This window comes from Drosophila busckii, chromosome X (genome assembly GCF_011750605.1).
Source record: "Drosophila busckii strain San Diego stock center, stock number 13000-0081.31 chromosome X, ASM1175060v1, whole genome shotgun sequence".
NCBI lineage: Eukaryota > Metazoa > Arthropoda > Insecta > Diptera > Drosophilidae > Drosophila > Drosophila busckii.
Genome location: NC_046608.1, coordinates 22,635,212 through 22,654,303, shown reverse-complemented (window position 1 = coordinate 22,654,303; position 19,092 = coordinate 22,635,212). Strand labels below are relative to the sequence as shown.

At 40.6% G+C, this 19,092-nt stretch overlaps 1 protein-coding gene across 2 annotated transcripts; it reads right to left on the bottom strand.

Moving 5' to 3' along the window:
• Window positions 1-1,633: 1,633 nt before the first annotated feature.
• LOC108605137 (abnormal cell migration protein 10) lies at window positions 1,634-17,838 on the bottom strand. Of its 2 annotated transcripts, none has more exons than XM_017994707.2 (4): window positions 17,079-17,838; window positions 4,289-5,312; window positions 1,931-4,210; window positions 1,634-1,872 (listed from the first exon to the last, which is right to left on the bottom strand). In XM_017994707.2, exons 1-3 carry the CDS (start codon window positions 17,226-17,228, stop codon window positions 1,950-1,952), a joined length of 3,435 nt encoding a protein of 1,144 aa, XP_017850196.1. In that variant the 5' UTR covers window positions 17,229-17,838; the 3' UTR covers window positions 1,634-1,872; window positions 1,931-1,949. The 2 variants fall into 2 exon arrangements, with proteins under 2 accessions (XP_017850196.1, XP_017850197.1); XM_017994708.2 differs by having other exon boundaries at window positions 1,938-4,210.
• Between the last annotated feature and the right edge of the window lie 1,254 nt (window positions 17,839-19,092).

Sequence of the window (19,092 nt, the reverse complement as noted above, 5' to 3'; positions counted from 1 at the left end):
AAATTTAAATTTGTTGTTGTTAGTCTCTTCTTTGTTTTGTTTGCTTTGTGGCTGCATTTTGACAATTTTAGTTTTCATTTGCTACGTTTTAGGATGCATTTGAGTTTGATTTGTTTGTTTACTAAATAAAAAGTTAAATTCCATGGCCATTGTTTGCTGCTGTTGTTGTTATTGTTGCTGTTGTTGGTTTCACTTTCGAGTGTGTAGCTTGTTCTTTAAATATTTAATATAGTAAGTATTACTATAAAAAGATTGCTGTATGCCATTTTAATTTAATTTCGTATTTGCTTTGTTTTGTTGTTTGTTTAGCTTTTCGATTAAATTATATAACTTATTGGCTAGTTATGTTTATTATACGACATTGATTTAGCAAATAATTTGAATTGATTTATATATAATATATATTTTTTTTGTGTATTTTTTGCTTTTGTTGTCACGCCAGCGCCTATGGCACAGTTCTTATGAAGCATATACCTATGTGTATATATACTATATACTAGATTTTATTTACGTTCGCTTTCGTTTTAGTTTAAATAGTTTCTAAAAAATAAGTAGCTTCATTTATGTGTATGCCCTATGCCTATATAGTATATAAATTCAATTTAATATTTATGCAAGCTTTATAAAAAAATTGGCATTAGTTTAGATGCTGGCACACATGCATAACTCACACACACATACAATTGGGCAAAAGGCAAACAAAACAGCAACAACAAAACTCAAAAAAAAAAAAACGACGTTAAGCTATAAATTGCAACTACAAAAAGCAAGCTGTACTCAACTACGGTATACACTTTAAATAGTAAACTTTGCGTGTCGAGTTAATTGCACAGTGGAAAGAATTTAAGAAATGGCTCATTTCTTTTACAAAATGTATAAGCTTTGAATTGAATTACATTTGTTGTATTTGCAATTTGTTTATAATTCGTTTAGTATGGCGGCTCTGCTTTGCTTGTATTTGTATGTGTATGTTTAATAAAAAGAAATCATGGCAAAACAGTTACTGTCACATTATTTGTTGTTCAATTACATTACTAGATTCGATAAAATATATATATATATATAGTTTTTGATTGTGTGTGTGTGTGTTTGTGTCGCAGCTTTTAGGAACGCACGACAAATTAACAAAAACAGAAAGGAAAAAAAATAATTAAACACTGTTCGCTTGTATTTTGTAAACACATTTTTGGCAATAAGTACAAATTGCGCAAAATAAATATAAAATACAAAGCATAAAGGCAGAGCAAATGAAAAGCATTCGACAGATTCGCACTTAATAGCTAATTGTTTATATATAAATGTAGTATGTAAGTTGTATATAAACTTATTAATATATATATATATGCTGCTTTTGTTTTTTAATTGATTAATAGTTTGTATAAGGCTTGCGCTTGCAACGTAGTTTTTGTATTTTTGGCGCATTACATGCGCCGCATAAAAAATTCTGCACTACGAGACAACAAAAAAAAAAAAAAACATTTATATATAGCAGTGTATAAATAAAATTTAAAAAGCGAATTTTGTACAATTGCTAACGGCTTATGAAGAAAATTAAACTTAAGCACTAAAAAATAAAATTACAAAAAATTACAATTGCCGCGCATCAAATTAAATAAACAACAAATTGTTGTTGTTAAAATGAAACTGAAACTGAATATAATACTTGAGTATGTAGTTGTGTGTGTGTGTGTGTGTGTAGGCGTGGCAACGCCTTTATATAATTGCTTATAAACTAGAATTTTATATGTAGCGTAATTGTTTAGTTGCTCTTAGTTAGGAATTTGCCGTGTTGCTGCTGCTGCTGCTGCTGTTGATGAAATTGTTGTGGCTGTGGCTGTGGCTGCTGCTGCTGCTTGAAGAGATCCCGATGCACTGCAAGAGATAGAGACAAGGATTAGCGTTGAGCTTGTATGCAATTGAAAGGACTCACTGCACACCAAGTTTGTGGTTTAGACGCGATGCGTCAGATGCGTCGAGTCGCTGCGCTTGGGCGGCGGCGGCGGTGGACGCTTCTTGCGTAGAGCGGCCATGGCATCGGCTATGGCCGCCGGCGGCGGCACTGCAGGCGGCCCGGCATCGGTGGCGGTGGGCGTATTGCCACCGCCATTGCTCTGGGCATGGACATTCTCGTAGAGCGCGTACTCATTGTGGGCATACTCGTAGTGCTCCTGCACCCAGTGACTGACATTGGCCGTCTCGCGATAGTAGTGCGAGGAGTTGGCGCCCGAGTTGAGATTGTGCGCCGCCAGCAAATCCTCGTTGTTGAAGTCACGAAAGCCGAGCACCTCGTGCGGCGTTGTCGCCGGCTCCAGTTTGCATTTCTGCGCCACTTGCCACTTTTTGCGCATGACGCGCTGCAGATCCTTGAGGAAGTCACGCGGCGGATTCGATGCGGACTCCTGCAGCCGCTTGGGCGATGTGCTGCTCATCGAGGCAGACTCGCTGCCATTGGACAGACGCAGCAAATCGCTGCGCGGCGGCAGCAGCGGACCGGGTGAGTAAATGGGCTGCGCACTCAAGACGGTGCTGGGCGAGCGCAGCGGCAGCTGCGGCTCCGGTGAGCACATCTTGCGACGCAGCAGCACCGGCGAGTCGGCAAACGAGACTTTCTTTTGCACAGGCGCCGGCGCTGGCGCTGCAGGATGTGCCGGCACAGCGGGCACATAGTCGGGCGGCGCTTTGTAGGGCGGCGCCGCTTTGAGTGTTTGCTTAACTGCTGGTTTGATGGGCTTGGCGGGCACTGCAGGCGGCAGGCTGCCATTGCTGTTGGGCAGACCGGCCAGACACATGCCCATGCCCATGCCCATGGACATGGACATGGGTGTGGGCGTTGTGGGCTCGGCAAAGGCCAGCACCTCCTCGGGCGGCGGTGGCGGCGGCAGCGATGCCAGCGACAGCTGCGACCCATACACATCCTGCTCATCCGCAGGCGGCGGCGGCGGCAGCGAGTCGAGCGACAATGTGGATGAGCACATAAGCTCCACATCGCTTAGCGCAGGCGGCGGCGGCGGCGGTGGCGCCGCTGCCTTGGCACAAATGCTGGGCGTGGGCGTAGGCGTTGAGTTGCTTGAGGAGCTGGACGAGGAGCCAGCGCTGTCCAGCACATCGCGCTTAACTGCAGCTGGCGCAGCAACGACGACCACTGGACGCCGCTTGAGCGTGCCGCTGCCATTGCTCTCCTGGGACTTGCGGCGACTGTGACGACGCGTCAAGGTGCCGCTGCGCTCCGGCGAGGCAGCCAAATGTGTGTCGCCCACAGCCGCTGAGCCGGCAGCAACTGTGGCAACGGCCACAGCGCCGGTGGTAATCTCGCCCACCTCCTTCAGCTGGCGCGTCATGGTGGTCAGCGGCAGATTGGGTTTCATCGAGGGCTTGCGTTTGATGGTGCCCGTGGTGAACTCCGAGTCGAAGGCGTTGTTCTCATCCGACAGACAGCCGCTGGAGCTGGAGCTGCTGGCGCGCGAGATGCGGCCACTCGAATTGGACATGCTGCTAATTGCCGAGGAGACGCTGCCACATTGACTGGGCACCGCCGATGAGATGCTCGAAATCGATTCGCTGCGCATGGAGGCGGCAAAGCTGCCGAGCCCATTCGATGAGCCGCCCAGCTCCTCCAGCAGCAGCTTGTGACTGTGCCACAGCTGCTTGCCATATTTGCAGATGCGTATGGCGGTCAGCCAGCGATCCAGCGTGTAGCCATCCTCGGCGCAGAGCATCTTCAATGAGCGGCAGGACTTGGCCAGCGATGAGTCCGTGGCGGACTTGAAGCCAAAGGTGTAATCCGTTGGCGATTTCCATTTCTTGCGCCACCCAATGCCCGTGTAGACATTGTGGCCGCTGAAGAGCGTCAGGCAGGCGAGATCGCGCGTATTCTTCGTCTTCTCCTTGGGGAAATAGTAGAGACCGGAGGCGCGCAGTACGAAGTGGTAGCGCTTCCAGCCCTTTTTGGCATCGGCCTTCATGTAGAGCGGCCCATCGAGCTGCAGCTGCGACTGCGACTGCGTCTCGAAGAACTCCTCGAGCAGCATGTGGCGCGTCTGCTCGTCGTGCTGATAGCCCGGCATCAGCTGTGGTCCCGGCAAATACAGCTCCGGCTTGGCGAAGAGCGCCAGCTTATCGGCGCGCTGCTGGAACAGCACACGATTGCCCGCATCCGAGTTCCAGGTCATCAAATTGTCCACCAGCAGCTCGTGATCCTCAAACAGACGCTCTGCAAGCAAATCGAAGGCGTTAATAAAATCGAATATAAAATGGAAAATTAGCAGAGCCATGTGGCTATGTGTGTTACCCATTTGCATATCGCCCAGATGCTCGATGAGCGCCCAATGTGGCTGCATCTGCACGTGGTTCTTGTCCGCCAGCAGGCGCGTCACATGACCACAGCCCATGCGCTCATCCACCAGCAGCGACTTGGACGCGCCATCTGCAGTGAAAGCTTTGACAAAGAGTCGCCTTATGGAGGCGCTTTCGAGCTTGTGCAGCGCCAGCTGAATCTTGGCCGCCTTGGAGCTGCCGCCGCCAAGCGCATTGCCGGCACATTGCTGTAGCAATTGCTGTTGCTGTTGCAGCAACTTTTGCTGCTGCTGCTGCTGCTGTTGGCTTGAAGTATTCGAGGAGGCGGATGACTCACTGGACAGCAGCGAGACCGTATCACTGAAGGCGGAATCATTGTCTGGCGATTCAGTGCGCGGCTCACGTGAGCTGACCACGCCCAGTGTTATGCCCAAGCCCAGTGCCAGATTGGGCGCTGTTTGAGTTTGCTCAGAGCTGGAGCCCGCGGAGCTGAAGCAACCCGAGGTGGTGCTCACATCGCCCGAGATGCTGCTGTTGGTGCGCGAGTGAGTGCGCGACGAGGCGGCCGACGAACTGGAGTACATTGCTGATGGCGGCGGTGGCGGTGGCGTTGGTAGTCCACCCACTGGCGTTGGCTGCCGCTGCTGCTGTTGCTGCTGCTGCTGCTGCAGCTGCTGGTGTTGATAGCTAACCTGTGCATCGAGCAAGCTCAGCTCACCCAATATCAGATCCAGTTCGGACTCTTGTGTATCCTCCAAATTGGCCATGGAGATGCGATACGAGGCGTGCGACTTGGCAGCGTCTGGCGTTGTCGTTCGATTGCGCAACTTGACGGCGCCGGCGCCGTTTACACACTCAGCTCCAACAACTGCCGCACCCGCTCCTCCGCTGCCCGCCAACAACAATTTGTGCTGCGGACTCTGCTGCTGCTGAGCAGCTCCAGCTGCTGCTGCTGCTGCCTGTGAACCGTCGCTGGCAGCGGCGCCAACGATGATCCCCTGGCTAGCTAAGTGATTAATCTGTAAGCAAGCAGAACAATATTAAAATAAATAATTGTTGCAATAAGTTGGATGCTCATACTAAAATACTCATTTGTTGTTGTTGTTATAATTTAATAACATAAACAAAACACGCAAGTTGCTCACACACAGCATTAATTGCATTTTTAATAATTTCAAGCATGCGCACTGCTTGTCGCTTGTTCACTCGCCAACAGTTCAGGCACAACTGACCTATCGCTCGCTGAACTCTTCACACACACAATTTGCTCAAAGTGCAATAAGCGTAGGTGAGAGCGCAAGCCTCTCTCAGCTGACAGCTATACACGTGTAGCGAGAGCAGCGCTGCTCGCGTCTTTCATTCGTTCGTCGTTCGATCGTATGCGCTCTCAATCGCTTGGAGCGCTGCTGCATTGCTGCTGCGCTTGAAACGAGAGCGAGAGCGAGCGCGTCGCTGCTTCGAAGCTAAGAGAGCGCGCTCTCTCTCTCTCTGCTGCTTGCGCTCTGCTTTGACTGCAGGCAGAAGCTGCGCTGAGCGCATGAGACAAGTAACTGTATTAGCCTCAGACTGCTGCTTAGCAAAAAGAACTGATAGAAATATATTTTTCTTCTTCTTCCTGCAGTTTGCATTATTTTAATTGCTAAATAAAATGTTTTTATTTGAACAATTATATGTAGAAATCTTAATTTAAAAGTAGTTATTACTTTTGCTATAGATAATCAAACTGTTTTGTAAAAAGAATTTAATATAATTATTTGTAATTAATTGAAGCTTAATATCCGATATTCAATAAGAACGATAAAATCTAAAACAAAACATATATAAAAAGCACTGAGAGTTAGAAAATGAATAAACATTTATAGGCTAGTGTTATTTATTGCTGCTTATTATTTATCTATTTAATTTGAATTGCATTTTATTAAAAATTCAAGATGTATTTATACGTTGGCATTTATGGGCATAGTTACAAAACACGACCAATCGCTTAACTTGGCCCAAAGCACGTGCCACAGCCATTCGCAGCTGCAACTGAGAAACTTGTGCACGGCAGCAATCGATATCGAAAATTCATTTACTATTTATTGAGGCTGAGGCTGAGCTGAGCTTCCACTCCAACTTAAAGTGCCGAACACGTTGCACACTTCCGTTTAGCCCCCCACCACCCACCCTCACTTTAGCTTCTGTCGCCTCATTGACGATTAGCGTTAATCCCAGCTGCTTACAGCTGATAGTTGCAGTTGCAGTTGCAGCAAATCGCTTTTTATCAACTTTACACACAAAGCGCTGTCGCTGTCGTTGTCGTTGTCGTTGTTGCATTTATTGTTATTGCTGTGTGAGAGTTTGCCAAGTGTTAAGTAATTTTCCAAGGCATAAGTCACGTACTAACAACAGCAACAACTAAAACAACTGACAAAGCGCAGTTGCTTACTCAATGTAAGAGCGAGAGAGAGAGAGAGAGAGCGCGAAAGATTTTTGTACAGCGATTTGTTAGAAATTTTGATGCTTCGGAGCAAGAACAACAAGCAACTAAAATAATATTTAAACAGCTGTAAAATGTTCATGCTGGCAATGAAGCATGCGCAACTATCAAATACACTTTGCTTGCAATGAAATAGTTAATAAAATGCTTTATTTAGCATAAAAAATATTACTTTATATTTATAAAGCAAAACTTAAGTTATGTAAGTAATAAATAAATAAGAATTATATATTTTGGATAACTGCAGTAGTAATAAAAATAAATAAATTACTTTTCAAAGCTGAATTTAAGTTCAATTGAAAAAGCAAAACATAAGTTTTGCAAAAAACTTGCTGATAAAAATATATAATATATTATATAAACAATTTGTTGATGACTTCAGCGCATATTTCAGCTGTGACTGCAATCACAAACTTAGAAACAAAGCCAAGTTTAAGGAATGCGCTAAACTAAAATTAAAGTAAGAAACTGCTGATAAATAAATCAATTCAAAGTCTATATGCAAGTTTTATATCAAAATATTAAAAACAAAGTCAGATCATTTTCATTTTATAGCTTAGCAGACTTGAGTTTTATTTGCTTTAAACAGACAGAGAGAGAGAGAAAGAGCGCATATGGTAAGTGATAACTGAACAACAAACTAAACTGAGCGGCAAATACAGAAATTAACAAAAAAAAAAACACAAAACAAAATTGAATGAGTCACACAAAAGATTTTTAGAGGCTTTAGCGTTGGTAATTGGCACTTGTTGACAGCGGACATGTCTGACTGACTGACTAGCCTCGCCCCTCAGCCCTCCCCCCACCCCAATCGTAATAACTCTTTCAGCTGCTGTGCAATGCACCACGAAGGGCATTTAAAGCGCAGAGTGAAGAGCAAAGAGAGCGGGAGGAGCAGCTGCGCTGCTGCTGCTGATAAGTGCCAGGGACAGCAGCAAAATGGATAAGCGGAAAGAGCGATAGAGAGATGGAGAGCGAGGTCGCTCGCTCGCTCGCTCGCTTTGGCTTTGGGATTTACGAATTGGGAGCGAGTACGTTAGGCGCAGTTGATTTATGGGTTCAAGTGACTTTTCTTGTGCGTGTGCCAAGCATTCACATGTGTGTGTGACACACACACATACATATGCATACTTCAAAACTAACTGACCAACTGAGCTCGCAAAGTTCAATGACAGCTACAAATATTCTAATTGAGTTGCATACACACACACACACACACACACTAATACACACACAGCGTTCTATTCACGCTGTCTGCGCGCTTTGGACTCCAAGCTCAAGCAAATAAAAACCAAAGAAAGTCAATAAAAGTTGAAAGATCAGTAACTAGCTAATTGCAATCTGATCACTATCAATTAACTTGGCTTATTGCACATAATTGTTTATTGCAATTGCTTTTGTTGTTGTTTGTTTAACCTTTAGACGGCAGTTGTGTGGCTTAAATCGCTCATAAATTATATAGAACGCGTTACTGTTGCTGGCGGTTTTGCATTTCAATACAAGAAAAAGAAAAGAAAAGAAAATGAATATGGCCTGAAGGTTGTCTAAGCCAACACAGCGTAGAGCAAAGTTAGTTGGGTCAAGTCGTTTAAATTTCAATTATTTGTCAATTTCAATTCAGTTTTTATTTTTATGCAACTCATAAATATTTAAAAAATTTTAGTTTTTCTTATGAAAAAATGTTAGTAAAATGAATTTAATGCAGCTGTAATTAAAACAATTTAAAAATTATTAGAACTTAATTATTTAGTCAATTATATATGTTAAAATAAAATAAAATTTTAATTTTAATTATAATCTAGCTGTATATAAAATAAATAAAGAACTGCGCATTTTATTTTGATTTAGGACGAAATTTGTTAACTAAACTGATAAACAGTTTCCTGTGCTTTTGACCTTTATGCTTTCAATTTCAATTCACAATTTATGACATGTGTGTGTGTGGGTGAGGCCAACAGCTCTATGCTTATCTAGGTCTTGACATAATGTTATAATGCTACCTTTTGTGTAGCTGTGTGCGTGTGTGTGTGTGTGTTGCATGCCATGACCCAGACAATTGTTTAGTTGTTAGTTAGTTAGTGTTGCATGTTTTTAGATCATCGAAACAAATATACACATGAGAATTAAATGTGAGCCCTAGACTAGGGGTTGGGTCTAAGCTAAAAGTTGGTTTACTTTTAGCTAATTGTTTCAAAAGCCGCCACAAGTAAAGTGAAAGAGTAATTACTTTCACTTTATTTGTGCGCTGTTCTGTCATCAACTAAAAGCTGTCATTAACTAAAGCACACACACTCGTGCTAAAGTTGTTTAAACACAAAGAAAACGGAAAAGCCAGTGGCGTAGAATAATAAAATATATAAAAAGCCAACACTGACGTCATAAGCACTCAAAATGCTAAGCATAAGTTATATGTATATATACATATATATATAGTTAACGAGTGCTCAGGTGTTGGACTTTGGCGCCTTTCCTCTATAAATATTTTCATGTTTGTGCACATTTACAGCAACTTCCGCTGTCAATTAATAAGCGACAGCAGCAGCAGCAACAATAACAAAATGGAAGCCTAGGCATTTGCCAAAAAGCATATTAATAATTATAATATTTGATGGTCAACTCACGCGATTGAAATAAACAAAAGCCAACAACACAAGCTCAAAGTATTTAATAAGTTTATGTGCTATGCTTTGTTTAATGTTGTTAACTTAATAACATGCGCCGAGTGTTTACTGTAGTCAGCAATGCATTCTTTGATTTGTATGACAGCTGCAACGATTTACGTTTAGTTGTTGTTGTTGACTTTTAATACAACAAACTTGTTCTAAAAGGCACTAAAAACTTTAAGTACACACACAGTTATAAATTCATGTATGTGTGTGTGAGCAACACGCGACGACGACCCTTACAAACAAAAACATCTGTCGCCAGCAGTACCCAAAAAAAAAGAGAGAGAGAGAGAGAGAGAGAGAGAGCTACGAAATCTGCAGTACGCAATCTGCTTTCGAAATTCGAATGGCCAAGATTCTTAAATTGTATGTGTTTTATTTTTTTTTTTGTGCTTGTCTTAATTTATTTCTTGTTTGCATGCCTCATACATTTTTTTTTGTTTTTTTTTTTGCATTTTGGCAGGGGCTGTTTTTGTTAGTGAGAGCTCGACACGCGTGCAACAAGGCGGCAGCCGTTGGCAAGCGACGCGTGTCCAGCAGCAGCAACAACAACAATAACTCAAATAGTGGCAGCAACAGCAAATCGGGGGCACAACAGACATACTTAGGGTTAAAATGCATTATGCATTAAGCCAAGACGCATGTGTTTTCTTTTTTTTTTACTTCGCTTGTATCTTAAGGATACACAATACAATTGTACATGTTGCACCTGCCACAAACATGCTCAAGCATCTTCAAATGCAACAAAAGCAAAAATATATATAATAATAATAATGTTGTGTGTGTGTTTTCTCTCTCTCTCTTTCTTTTCGCTTTGTATCCTCCCTCACAGTCTTTGGCTGATTATGAGATCGTGATAAGTGTTCAAGCAACAGCAGCGAGGGTTGTTTCCACAGATCGTGCTACATTTGACCCAATACACTGCTCAAAAAAATACCTCACTTTAAATTACTTACAAAAATTACTTTTTATATAATTTTCATTATATTTTCCCATAATTCTTGCATCATTTTCTCAATACACTGCTCAAAAAATACCTCTCTTTCAATTTCAAAATGCAATTACTTACAAATATTACTTTTTATATAATTTTCAAAATATTTTCCCATAATTCTTGCATCATTTTCTCAATACACTGCTCAAAAAATACCTCTCTTTCAATTTCAAAATGCAATTACTTACAAATATTACTTTTTATATAATTTTCAAAATATTATCCCATAATTCCTGCATTATTTTCTCTCAAAAAATACCTCACTTTAATTTTCAAAATGCAATTACTTATAAAAATTACTTTTTATATAGTTTTCCCATAGCTCTTGCATTATTTTCTTAATATACTGCTCAAAAAAGTTTAAATTTAAATGCAATTATTTTAATAAAAAATTTCAAATATTTTTCTATAATTTTAATAATATTTTCTACACCACTTTACTTAATACACTGCTACCAAAATATATAAATTTCAACTAAAAATAAAAATAATAAAAAAGTTTATGCTATTCGTATATCATGTACATACATGTCTTTTGATTTCTATATAAAAAAAAGCATAAATTTCTTGCAGTGTGTCACATATTTTAGTAAGTAGTCGTAAGTAGCATTACGGCGTAATGCATAATGCGTAATTTGATAGCTTGAGCTCTTATTTTTAGCTCTAGTAACACACATATGTACATCTAATTCTTCTTCTTCTTCTTCTTCTAATATTGTAAGTGTAAATTTATCTTCAACTGAAGATTATCATCATCAATCACTTGTTGATTTTGTAGACAGACACACACGCGCATTTGTTATAAACATTTTGGGGAATCGCTGCCGTTGCATTTAAATACATAAATCATCAAAATGTATACCACATAATAAAGTATATATGTGTGTGTGTTGGTGTGTGTGTGTGTGTGTATGCAATAGGAAACTTCTATATATAATTTTCCCCTCTTGGCGTTTAATTCTACACATTTATTGCCAGACTGACAAATTTTTATTGCAGCTCAATCAAATTACATAAAAGTTGCATGCGAGGGTAGCTTAATATTTCTTATTTTTTTGGGTGAGTCAGCAGTTTTTTTTTGTCGTTGGTGGGAGCAGCCAAAATACATAAAAATATTAATTTAATTTATTTTACTAAGGGTGGCTTATACTAAATGTAAACTCATTATTCACGCGTGGCAGATTACACTATTTTTTGTATAATTTTAGAATTTGCTTAAGACTCACACACTGAGCAATAAAAATGAGCTAAATCGCTTTATAAAGACAATTAGTCATGGAATGCGGAATGGCTAAATTTGCTGAAATAGATAGCATAAATTTTATAGCCACTGTATGTGTGTGTGTGTGTGTGCTCAATTTGTTGAATTTTGATGGCAAGAAGCGAAGTCAAGTGCTGCACTTAATTAGCAAAAAGCAAGCAGCCTGGGAAACAAAAACAAAAGCGTCTTTATTTATTACAGCTAAACAGGAAATGCCAAAAACGCAACAACTAAAATATAAATGCACAATATTTTAAAGAAGATCTTTTAGTGCATTGATTTAATTGACGCGTTGACTGATGTGCAAACTAGAGCGAGATAGCGCGAGTTCAATGTGCTAAATAATGTGCCAGCGACACACACACACATGCATGTGTGGATAAATGTCTGTCTGTGTATGTGTGTGTGCAATCTATTAGAGAAATTAGGTCACTGCACGCCCACATTGGTAAGAGAGCCTACGATCTAAACCGATCCGTTGCTGCTGCTGCTGCTGCAGCGACAACATGTTTAAATATATATTATTTACAAAAATATGCTGCAGCAACCGCATTGGCCAAAGAGCAAAAGAAAACATAAAAGCATAAACCACAAACTATAAATATAACATAGTATATTGTAAATAGTTTAAAAAGGCATGCAAAAAACAGGGGGGGGGGGGCAATAATTTACAGTTGACATGTAAAAAATGTTGTAACAAAAATGCAAAGTTAATAACTAAAATGTTGCTGAGCTAAGCGAATTAGAATAATACATATGTACAGCCATTTTTCTAGCAGTGTATTAAAAACTGCTATTAACTGCTTTGAATTTATTGCAAACTCTTTGTTTGGCGCATTGAGCGTTCATATTGAATGCCTACTGTATTTATATGTATGCTCATCAAATAGCTAAAAATTAACAGCGGGACGTAGCGGGGTGGGGCGTATAGTTGGTTGCTGGCAGGCGTGTGAAGCAACAAGCCAAGTACATAATTTCGAAATGAATATGGCGACAAAAGAATTTTAAATATGTATGCGTGTGTTTGTGTGTGTGTGTGCGTGTGCGCACATTTTTTCCCCATTTTGGTGCCTAAACGGAAACAAGCGATAATAAAAATATTTACAACAACAAAAATTAAAATGAACAGCAAAAGAGATGTTTGTTGTCGCGACGTCCGCAGTATCCGCATAAATTTTACATGTGACTGTGTCTGTGTGTGTGTGTGTGCATATTCAAAAGAGACTGTCCGACGCTTGTCGCCCATGCAGTCAAAACAGTAAAATCAAAGCAAAAAAAAAAAGAACGCTGCCTGCTTTTACTTTAAACATTTTCATGTTGTTGCCCATAAGCAGCAAAGCGTGTAATAGCAATCATAAAAAGAAATACACTAAACACAACAACAACAACAACAACGAGAAGAGCACAAGAACTGTAGCAGCAAAAATGAGCGCGCTTTATATGCAGAAGAGCGCACTCATGTGAAAAAGTCATATGCGCTGCGCTGCTGCTGTCGCTGCCACTGCCGCTGTCTCTGCTAACTCACTGCGTCAAAGCGCAACGCTGACTGCGACTGCGACCGCGACTAAGGTTGAGGCTATGGCGGCTATTCCATTCGCTGTTGATAGCAACGTAAACGAAAATTCAGCTCCAAAAATGAAATGAAAAAAAAAGAAACAGCGCAAATTTTGTTTTAGTGATGCGACGCACTCGCGCGCACAGTGGGCCAAGGCATAGCAGACCTTGTCTGATTATATGTATTATCAAAAAGCGAAACGGGAAATACAATGATATTTCACAAGTCTATTTTACTGCCCAATGCTAGAAAATTATAACAAAACGTAATGGCATCAAATCAATTCGCTGCTGCTGCCAGTGTATTTAGAAGCTTAATAATAAGACACACACACACACACACACAGGCTCATTTATAAATTTGAACAATTTGGCTGCGGTTCAGGGTAAACATAAACAATTAAGTTCAATGTACGACAGACTACTTACACACATACATATAGAACTTTATATTTGTCTGTATGTGTGTGTGTGTGTGTTTCTTTAAGAGCCAGGCGCGCCAGCGAAATACAATAAAAATCACTCAACACGCAGCAGCAAGCAAAAGCAAATACTATATAATTAAATTTGTATACATGCACATGTATGTATGTTGTAACTGTAAATTTGTTAATATTTGTACAGCTTATAAAAATGATGTATAAAATATTTAGTGCTGCGTCAGAAGTTTGTGGCCCAGTGTGCAAAAACCTCACACGATTTTCAGCAAGTGCGTGTGAAAGGGTTAAACGGTAATCTCGCATATGTATGTGTGTGTATGTGTGTGTCTAAAGAGGGGGTTGTAATTAAAAAGAGTTGAGCAAATATTTGATGAACGTGCAGAAACAATTAAATTGCCAACACCACCAATAACAAAACACTTTACAGCAGAGAGTTTGACGCTGGCCTCTCGCCAAAGAGCGATAGAGATAGAGTTAGGCCAGGAGAGGGGAGTGGAGCGTTGCTTTAGTATGCGGGTATATGTATGTGTATGCATGTGGGTGCGGTGGACAACAGGATGACGCAAATACGCCCGGAGTCGGAGCCAAACCATATGACTTGGCAGGAAAAAAACAACAAACCGGCGAAAATAACAGACTTGACAGTGTTGCCATATCGTAGTAAATGAACAGTTTTGCTGTCGCAGGCAGAAAAAGTTGAATGAAATTACAGACACACACACACACACACATGCATAGACGATGAAAGATAAGGCACAAAATGAAATGAAGTAAACAAAAATATATGTACATGAGATGGGCAAAAGCTAAACTAGTGTTTCCCCCCCTTTGCTAAGACACAAAATTCATTAGCAGTCCTCCCTTCCACTCTTTTACTCGCTCTTCAAACAGCGCACAATGATATTGGGTGAGCCAAATAAACTTCATATCGATGTGCAACCGCCGCCCCCACAAAACAAAAACAAACAAAACACAAAATGCACGCAGCGGCGACAAGAACAAAACGCATTAACATTAACTGCCAAAAACATAAACAAAGCACAGCGCAGAGAGTGCAAGAGAGAGAGAGAGAGTAAGAGCGAGAGCGCTGGATATTACAGTTGCATTGCAATGCACTTACCGTGGGTCAAAGCTGTGCATAAATTGCTTAAAATTGTTATTGTTTTTCTTTGCTGTCTTGTTGCCACACAGAAGCAACAATAAACAAGGCACTTCTTTTCAATTATGACTGTGTCTCATTTCATTTGCATGAAATTTGTTTGCACACACACACACACTCGGACACTTAGCACAAGAACAAAAAAGAAAAAGCGCAAATTAACAGTTAATGCAGCGACTGCTCCTTTATATACGGTAAATTACGCGCGCAAATATTTTGTCGTTTTCGTAGTTTTATACTTTAGTAAAGCATTTGCCGGCGGTCCGCTTCACTTTAGTAGTCGATCTGCTTCGCGCGTCGTTCGAAAACTAAATGAGAGTACAGGCGACGCTGCGCGACAATGTTAACTGCAGCGGCAGAGGCCCGAAGCAGCGAGCGCGAGAGCGAGAGCAAAGCAGGGTAACGCCGCCGCTGCCTGCTGACAAATTTGTTTGTGACGTCACAATGTACGTGACTAATGCTCTTGTTTAGCTAATTGCAAATCCTTAGCGCAAAACAAAATCATGCGGTAGTAACTTTCAACCGAAATTAAGCAGTCAAGGTTGTACTTAAAGCGTTTTTTTTCTATTCCTATTTGCTAGCATAGAATTATAAGCATTGTGTTTTTAAACAATTAAATGCATTGGCTGTCATTGAATCAGTTTAAAGTCTAGAAATGACCTAGCATATAGATTTAATATGCTATGCTTTATACAAATTTAGTGCAGAGCGTAACCTTCATTTAGAGCAGTGCTGCCCTTAGCTTATGGGCAACACTTGAGGGCCGTTGTAAATTTTTGATTGAGCCCTGGCTGAGGCTGATAGCGGTAACAACGTGAGTTAGGTTCTAACCTTTATATCCTGCTGTGCCAAATATCCTTGAAGCGCATTTATGTTTGTGCGGGTGACAACATTTGCGTGCTTATAGTTTGTTCTTGACCATTTGTTTTGCTGCTGCTGCTGCTGCTGACTGGTTCTGACCATTTTCGGCACACACACACACACACACACACAAACGCATGCGACACGTAATTGCAGTTAAATTTTATTGCAGTCACGTAGCGCAAAAGTAAAACTAAAGGAAAACCAGCATAGCGTGGGGTACGGCCAGGGAGGGGTAGGGGTAAGCAATGTGAAAAGAAAGAAAGGCATTGCGGCTAAAACAAAGAACGCAGCAAATTGCAAAGAATATGCGTATGTGAGTTTGCATGGATCAGCGAATTTCAACGCCAACATCGTTTTGCTTTTGTGCTGGTTGCCTTTTGTACAATAAACAATTAAATGTTGATACTTCAAATCTTTCACTACACGAAATGGTGAAAGTAATGGCCACAAATGTTACAGCAATTAAAACTTGATCGTATATGGCATGGCAAATATACACTCCAAATACTTTTATAAAAAATTAAATTTAATAGTATATTATGCAATTATTATTATATATTAGCAGGCAATATTTAACATTATTATAATTTAACTTAGATTATTTGCACAACTAAAGAGCATTAGTTAGTGCAAAATAACCCAAGCTGTAATTTTTATTTCAAAACGTAGACGCCGCAGCTGCCGGCGATACGTAAAGTCAAGTAAAAGAGCAAGAGCGAGAGCAAGAGAGATTAATCATCAGTTGGTTAAATAGTCGCTTGAGTCATTGCTTCAAATGGTTTTTTGGTTTGCCCCCCTTTTTGCTGCGAACTTGACCAACATGAAAACAAAATAGCTGTTTGTATGTATTTGTGTTCGTGTCCATGTGTGTGTTGCAACATTTTCAAGTTTGTGGCATGTTTGTATTTTGTAGCTAACCCACATGGACAGAGAACAAGCGCTGCATGAATATATTAAATTATTTATGCACATGGCTAGCTATCAGTCACGCCCCCACGCCCACACGCAGGCGGTCAAAGACAAAATGCAACGAAACACACACACAAAACGTAACGAATAAGCAAAGACAAAACACACACACACACACACGACGCAGCGCAGCGCAGTTGACGTCGCTGCCAAAGTTACTCATATGAAAAATATCTAATAAGAAAATCCAATAAACTGCACAAGAAGAGGCAAAGCAACTGCGCGCAATGGAAATGGGGGAATGAAGAAGAAAAAAAGTCTTTGGACAGCTGCTGCTGCTGCCGAAGACGTTGGGCAGAGGCAAAGGCAAACGCAAACGTTTTTGGTGTGTGGGGGCGAATGTGAAGTGGAAGTAAAAGAGAAATATATATACAAATACATATGCATGTGTAAACTTACATTTGTTGTTGCTGATTCCTCAAGGCAATTGTATAGGCGTTGTTGTTGTGGTAAATGTTGCTGCTGCTGCTCTTGTAGTTGTTGTAATTGCTGTTTTAGTAGTAGTTGTTGTTGTTGCTGCTGCTGCGCGGCAAGAGCACCACAATCCATATTACGATGTCGACGTCCACAAGCGCAACAACAAAAGGAACAAGGCGACGTTTAGGCTTTGGCGGGGGCGCGCAACAAAAACAACAAAGGAACAACGATAGCTTTAAAATGGACGTGATCTGTTTTTGGCATGCGCGCGCTCTCTCTCTCTCTCTCTCTTTCTCTCTACTTCTCCTTCGTCCCTCTCTCTACATACACTGTGCTGGTGCTGTGCTTGATCACTGGCATAAATTTTGTGTTCTTGTTTATTGCGTCTTGTGCCTTGTGAATTACAATTAAAAACCCGTTGCACTTATTTCAAATTTCTTTTGGCTTTTTTTGGCATTTGCATTTCTTTGCTCTCTTTCTCGCAGTCTCGCTCTTTCTCTCTCGCTCGGTCTTGTACTTTTGTGCATGCCCATGCATTCTTTAAACCGCTTCCTTTGGTTTTGTTGTTGTTGCTGCTGCTGCTGCTGCTGCGTAGGCGAATGCTGTTACTCCAATGCTACGAAACGATACGAGCGTATTCCGAAGTTCAAAAGCACACACGATGGAGCTGGGCTGCTGCTGCTGCGACGACTGCTACACCCACACACAATCATACACACACACACACATGCATGCAAATGTCTCTTTGTGTGTTGCGTTTGTTTGTTTGCTATAGTGTGCGTGAGTTTTACACATGCATACATACATATATTTGTGTGCTCCACACTACTACAACTACAAGTGCAACTAAAGTGCCGTTTCGTTGCTGCGTTCGCTTTTACTTCATTTTTTTCCTCCTCTCCTGTGTTATTCCACACGCCTGGGGTTTGTTTTCCTTATTTAATTCTTTTTGCAATTCTGGGTGTGTGTGTGTAGTCATTCAGACTTCTTATTGTTGCTGCTCTCGTAGTTCTTATTATTTATTATTATTATTATTGTTGTTGCTGCTGCTGTAGTTACCACTGATGATGGTGGTGGCGGCGGCGCTGCTGCTGCGCTGCTGATTGCATCTTGTATCCATCTTAAAAACTAACATTTTGAAAACTGCATTATGGCCTTAGCTTTTACACACAAAATTTACACTTGCAAGCATTTAACATTTGTGCTTCATTTGTTGTATTAAAACCGAAAAAAATAAACAAACATTACTATTAAAGCTACGAAAAAACACCCGTGCGTATTTTCCACGAATTATGTACTTTGTTTGTTCAACATTACAGCCAGTGCTGCCAGAATATCAGAGCTGTGCTGATAGGTTAGATTTCAGCTAGAGCTAGCCAAAAAGCCAAAAAATACGCTAACATGCTAGTTGTTTAACATATTAAAGTTAGAATACATTTGTACAGAAAAAATATAAGAAGATACAATATGTTGTGTTTTTAATGACAAAATTTGTGCTTTAGCGAATAAGTTCATCTTAAATTATACACTTATACAATGTTATGAATTCATAGCCTAAGCTAAAATGTAAAATAGACATAAAATTGTTTAGTTGGCAACACCGCATTTGGAGCTTCGGTGAAAGCAGAGCAGCAACATATGTGCGAGCGATTGATCCGATGCTTGAGCACAGGCTCATAGAGTTGGCAACACTGTCACAGAGCAACACTGACGCTGCTAGTTTGCAGAGAATTTAACAGTAACAGCAAGTTAACTGAGAGCGACGGTTACATTTTTGAACGAATTACAATAGATGCATGCAAGATTTAGTTGCAATTACTTGAACACATTTACATTTATTTATTACTTATTGATGTTACTTTTAATTTGATTAAGTATTCTGCATATATGTAAATATTTTGCTTTTCAATAAATTCATTTTATGGGTATGGGATTTTTATATTAACCTTAGCATAAATGCAATTATATGATTGCTTATTTAATAATATATTGTTAT